The 6,506-nt window shown below is 43.9% G+C and overlaps 1 protein-coding gene across 2 annotated transcripts in view; it reads right to left on the bottom strand.

Annotated features, from left to right (window-relative positions):
- SEPTIN7 (septin 7) overlaps window positions 1-2,708 on the bottom strand; it is a 122,256-nt gene extending 119,548 nt beyond the window's left edge. The window contains exons 1-2 of one of the 2 annotated variants that reach the window (XM_040644105.1): window positions 2,501-2,708; window positions 994-995 (exon numbers count right to left, since the gene is read on the bottom strand). In XM_040644105.1, coding sequence (XP_040500039.1) covers window positions 994-995; window positions 2,501-2,561 — 63 coding nt within the window. In that variant the 5' untranslated portion in view covers window positions 2,562-2,708. The remainder of the gene's footprint in view (window positions 1-993; window positions 996-2,500) is intronic. The other variant, XM_040644104.1, reaches the window with a different exon arrangement.
- Window positions 2,709-6,506: the final 3,798 nt, after the last annotated feature.

Genomic DNA, 6,506 nt, shown 5'->3' on the forward strand with positions numbered 1-6,506 from the left:
ACCTAACCCATAATCATGCTACCTTAAAATTCTACTCCTCAAAAACACATTTTTTTCTACATCAGTTTCATGGCACAATAAACCTAGTCCAAAATTAGTTACAAGGAACACACACACACACGGAAAAAAGTTAGTTTTGCCTCAAAATTCAGTAAAATACATAAATGTTAAATTTTAAATCTTTCAACCTCCAATAAAAAATTGAAGAGAGCTTATTAGCTCAGAATTTAAGACATGGTTCTCAGCTGGTGATTTAGTCATAGAACAGTACTCTACTGGCAATTCCCAGAATAGAATCTATAGTGAGTATGTGTATCATCAAATTAGAATAAGTTTGAAACCAACCTGCTCTACCATGATCTTCACTCTGACTAGTCTAGGTCATCTGACCACCCCCCATTATTGAGACCTTGGAAACCACAAATCTAACTCTTCCTCCTACCCAAGCTTGTGTGTGTGTGTGTGTGTGTGTGTGTGTGTGTGTGTTATTGTTGTCATTAACCCTCTACAACTGCTCTACCGTCTGTCAGGAGTCTTACCTTGTGTTAGACTAGCTCAGAAGTTCTAGCATAGACTTATTTAAGATTATTTCTATGGGAAAATGCACAAAGACAAACAACCAATTTTAAAACAAACTTCTGAAACAATCTATTGATAACACTACCTTTCATGTAGCTAATATACTGAAAACCTTATCTACAAATCAAAACTGGAAACCAAAAATTCTTAACTAAATTACAAAAATATCCTTTTTGTAAATTAAAATCTACTTGACATAAACACAAAATAAATTTCTATTATCAGTTATGATCTTCAATTCTGTAAGCCTAAGTGTGTGTGGTATTTTTAATAACTGTATTAAGAAGAGTTGGCTCCACCAGGTTGTCCCATCACAGAATGACACAATGCTACCACATAAACCATCTTATGTGGCTTCCACATTTATTTCAGAGTTCCACTCAACCCTATCTCCTCTAGCCCCACCCACTGAACAGCTGGGTGGGATGAAAGATTGTTTCCTGCCCTCCCCCTGCCCCTTGACTTGCTATTTGGAGGAATAGGGATCCAGGAGCAGTAACTAGCTTGATAATTGTTTTTATCCTGCTAAGGCACCATCCTTCAGTCTATCAGGGTTCCATAAATTTCATCCGTACCTGTACACCTAATGCCTAAAAAGTTTCCTCCTCAGCTTGCTTTTATATACTTGGGGAGAGGGAAACGACGATGACTGACTGACTATACTCATCACGTAAGTATGTAAAACAAGTAAAATGCTTTTCAATCTAGATTATCTGTTCATTTAGAATCTCAAGGGCACTCAAGAAGGTATTCTTCCATCAAAATAACAAAGCCAAAAGAAATCTTAAAGTTTAACTATAACCATAAACTCGCCAAGTTATTTCAGTAACTAAGCAAACACCTGGACGTCACAAATTCTTTCCCTACATAAAAAAAAAAAAAAGACTTGAAACTGCACTCTCAAAATGTAACTTAGCAAATGGAAATGTGTTAGAAAAATCTCAGTTGCTTATTTCCTACTATACACACAGAATGAAATGGAACTCAGGAGTGGAAAATGTGAATGAAATGGCCTTGTTCTTTTTCCAATACGTGGGGGAGGAAAGGAAATGAAAAGGCTTCTGAAGAGAATAACTGAGAATACTGAAATATTTTCAAAAACTAATCTCCTTAAACATCACCAGTATTTCCAACTCCCTCCCTTTTCCAGCGACCCTTCCCACCCTTTCCACTCCTCGGAGAGGGGTGGGAGCGCCCTTCCCAGGCGTTCTCTTTTCCCTTTTTCCTAAAAATTAAGCCCAAACCAGCTCCTTAGCCTCCGCACTCAAGCCTCGCCCGCCATCCACCGGCCTTCGGGGCCGCGCCTGGGGAAAGGAAACCCCGAGAGGCTGGGAGGCGGAGCGAGGAGGCGACGCGGCTGCTGGAGTCTCTGCAGCCGCCGCCGCCTCCACCGCAGCTTCAGCCTGGTGCATCCTTCTTCCTCCCTCCCCGCCGCCGCCCTCCGGGGCCAGCCCACACAGCACCCTCACCCGGGCGCGCACACACGTCCCCACCCTCTTCGCCAGGCCCACTGCCCACGAGGGGAGCTCCACCGCGGATGCAGCGGCCGCCGACCGGAGGAAACAGGGCCTCGGAAGCCGACGGGCCGGGCGAAGACGACCCCGCTCAGGCCGCTTCGGCGGGGCGGGTGAGGCCTCGGCTCACGTCTCCCCGCTCCCCCGGCCCGCCCGCCGTGGCACAGGAAATACCGCCGCCTCGGCTCTCCCCACATTCAATTCAAACTGTCACCGCCGCTTTCTCCCCTCCCCCCGGGCCCGCCGCCACCGCGCCCCGGGCCCGCCGCCGGCCCACCCCACCTCCTTCAGCCGCAGCTCCCCGCATCGCCTCAGGGCGTTCCCCCAGCTTGGTATGGCGGCCGCAGAGCCCCCCTCAAGTCCGGAGCCGCCGACCTGAGCTGCAGCGGCCCAAAGCTGAGACTCACCCATGGTGCTGCTGTTGACGCTCCTCTCCTCAGCAGCAGCGGATCTCGCACTGACCGACATCCCCTCCCCCCTCCGCGACCAGCCCGGGCGCAGCGCAGCCCGCCGATTCTCCAAAGCCGCCTACGCCGGTTCCGCGGCGTAGCCGCCCGGCGTCGCTGCCCTGCTTACGCAGGCGACAGCAGGCGGACTCCTCCACTGGCTCTCGCCCGACTCCCGCTCCCTCCTCCGCCCCCGCCCCCTCAGACAAGGCTTCCGGGCCTAGCCGACACCAGCTTCGATCTCGCGAGATTACTCCCTCCCTGCCCCGCCGCCTCTCTCCATTTCGAACATGATTTCATTGGCATCAGCGCTCTTTTGCTACCCAGGTTTAGCCGCCATGTTTAAATTGGCGGAATTTGGCGCCTCTGGGGTCATAGATAGTCAGGCCTCTATGCGTGTTTCTTCAGCACTGCCTCTAAAGTTAAGCCGTGTTACATTTGTCGGTGAAAAGCCTGGAGACGACGAGAGGGAGTGGCCGGTGGGCTCCGAGGGTGGGGTTTTGCCCGAATTAAAGATGGCCTCTGTCAGTGCCTCCCCGCGCAATTTCACGTCAGGATTTTGGAGCTGCGGAAGCCGCCGGGTTGGCCTTAGCGCCTTCTTACGGAGTTGGCGTAAAGCGGAGAGGCGCCGTTAGCCTAGGCCAGAATGTGAAGCTGCGCTCTGGGCGGGGGCCTCGTCCAAGCCTCTACTCCCAGTTACGGACCTGGCTGCATGTGGGTGCTAGTGGAGAGACACTTCGGGCAGGTGTCTATGCCTGCATCCATCCTCGTGTCCTCAGCTTCCAGGACTCTGGGGTGGAAAGTGAGATTAGGTCCTGGTTGCCCCGACATTCGCCTGGCGCTGTCACTTTCTGGTGGCCTGGCACAGCCAAGAGGTCGCCTGCTGCAGCTTCCACTGCGGACTCTTCACGGTCACACTCGTGTTAACTCACCTTGTTGGTCCCTGGTTCCCTCCTGGTGGAGCTATACTCTAGTTGAGAAAATGAATGAACACACGTGAAACTATTGGACAACAGTGAAAGAGTAATTAAGGACTGAAATTATGTGGTGTCATACTGTAGCAATGAATGTCGCTTGGTCCTTGAGCCTCCGTCCAAATGCTTAGTAGACAAAGTAGCCTCACTTTGCTCAGAACAACCCATAGTCTTTTGAACCTTTCTTGAAAACTAATGCCTGTCTTTGGTGTATAGTTGATGCACGTTATTATCTTTCATGTTAAACTGCATGTTAAGGAATTAAATATATTTAATATAGAATATTACATAATATATATAATGTATAAATAATTATCATGAGTCTGTGCAAGAATATTTATAGCACCATTACTTATATTAGTGAAACAATTTAAATGTCCACTTAGAGGAGAATGGATGAAGAAGTTACACTATTGGTCAAATTGACATATACAGAATACCAAACAAGGGAAATTAACGAACTAAATCTACTAGTATTGATTTAGCTAAAGTTCATTAACATGTTGAACAAAAAAAAGCAAGCTGCAAAAAGATGTATGTGTTATATCATAAATAAAGGTTTAAAAACAAAGAACTGAGATCAAATTGGGAAAAACATGTAAGGAAATGATAGATAAATTCAGAATAGTGGTTACTTCCTGAGAAGAAGAGAAGGGAACGTAATAGGGAGGGTTCATAAGTATCTATAATACTTTATTTTCTGCCAAAAGTGATCTGTTGAAAATGTGGCAAACCTTAAAGGTTAGGTGGAGGATAGTTGGGTATTAAATTGTAATTATTTTCAACACTCTATTGTATACTTGAAATGTTTCCAAGTATTTTTTTTTTTTAATGAAGGAAATTTTATCTGAGGAAACAGCTTATTTTGTGTCTTGGTATCTACTGTTTCCTTGGTCTCTACTTGTACTGAATTACTCATAATGTCTTTTAACAGCTCATCTGTCCAGCCAATTGATGTGTTAATTTTCTGAAACTTCGAAAGGACATTTTATTTTAGGAAATTTCATTATATTTCTACCTTGAGAAGGCAATATAGGCGGGAATTTAAAAATGTGAACTCTGAAATCAGACTGCCTGGGTTCTAATCCCAGCTCTACCATTTATGATGGATATATCCAAGGATAAGTTACTCAAACTTTCTGTAATCCAGTTCCCTCAGTTATAAATGGGAATATTACTTACCTAATGGAGTTTTTGTGAAAGTTAAATGTGCCCAGTCCATAATAAGTATTTAATGAATGTTACCTACATACAGCACATTTTAAAATATAAAATTATCCTGAATACTATTATTGTTTAATGTAATCTAATAGTCTGAAATGAAGAAAATCTTTGTCACCCATCTCTACTGATATATCTCTTTGAGGGGAAACTCTCAATGGATATGAAAGAGGTGAATTTTGTTATTTTGCTCTCTGAAAATGGATAAATTATTTTTATAAAAAATTCTTGTTTGCCTCAGGTTTGTTCATGCCCTCCAACAAACTGCCCCCCCCACAGTAATAGCTTCACTACTTTCCATTGAAAATTATGTGGAAGGTTATAGGCAACGAGATGATGACAACCTATAGAACTTTCTCCATAAAGAGTTCTAATAGTGTTATATAATTGTGTGTGTGCGCACGCACGCGCGTGTGTGCACGTGCATGCATGCACATGTACACATATGTATTATAAATTTTATGTTGGGGTGGAAAGAGTAAGAGAATTATTGTATTATTTTATGATCTCTACTGCACCGTCTGCAGTATTATATTTGCTAATAAAATATAGTCTAGACCTTAACCTTGATTCAAAAACAGATTTTTAAAAAACTGATCTGGAATCCTAGATAGACAGTACAGATTGTTTTCTCTACATATTTACAGTGTCCAACCTTCAACGAGCCTTCAACTTTGCCAAACAATACTTTCTTCCCCTAATTAGCTCTCTTTTTCACAACAGCCACTTGAGATTTTCTCCACTGTTTTCAAACCATCTCCCTCGTTATGAGCAAAAAATAAAACCAAAGAGGAACTCCAACAGCTTTCCACTTCCATATTCATAAGCCTACCTGCATCCACATTTATCCTTTCAAACATCACAATGAATCAGGTGTCCCCCCAAATCTGAGGCACACATTTCTACATGTATCCCCTCTCTTCGTGCCTAGTCTCTGGATTCTGTCTCCTGCCTTCCCAGGAACTTTACTCAATGGATTATTTATCCAATAAGCATCTGGGTTCTGTCCCTACCACTCCACTGAAATTCTCAACAGGGTCACTAACAATCGCTTTGTTAATTTAGTGGACCCATTTTCTTTTTATTTTCCCCACACAATTTTTAAAAACTTTAGTTCCAGTGTAGTTAACATACAATGTTATATTAGTTTCATGTGTACAATATAGTGATCCAACAATTCTATACATTATTCAGTGCTGATCATAAGTGTACTCTTAAGCTCCTTCACCCATTTTTTTCTAAGATTTTATTTGTATTTGAGACAGAGAGAGAGACAGAGCACAAGCAGAGGGAGCAGCAGGCAGAGGCAGAAGCAGGCTCCTTGGTGAGCAAGGAGCCCTATGTAGGACTCGATCCCAGGACCCTGGGATCACGACCTGAACCGAAGACAGATGTTTAACCGACTGAGCCATCCAGGCATCCCTCCTTCACCTATTTCAGCCATTTCCCCACTCACCACACCTCTGGTAACCATCAGTTTGTTAAGAGTCCATTTTTTGTTTTGTCTCTTTTTTCTTCGTTTGCTTTGTTTCTTTAATTCCACATATGAGTGAAATCATATGGTGCTTGTCTTTCTCCAACTTGTTTCACTTTGCATTATACTCCGTAGATCCATCCATGTTGTTGCAAATGGCAAGATCTCATTCTTTTTATGGCTGAGTAATATTCCATTATGTATATATACCACATCTCTTTGTCCATTCATCTGTTGATGGGCACTTGGGCTGCTTCCATACTTGGTTATTGTAAATAGTGGTGCAATAAACATAGGG

Source organism: Ursus maritimus, unplaced genomic scaffold (assembly GCF_017311325.1).
Source record: "Ursus maritimus isolate PB19 unplaced genomic scaffold, ASM1731132v1 scaffold_3, whole genome shotgun sequence".
Lineage (NCBI taxonomy): Eukaryota > Metazoa > Chordata > Mammalia > Carnivora > Ursidae > Ursus > Ursus maritimus.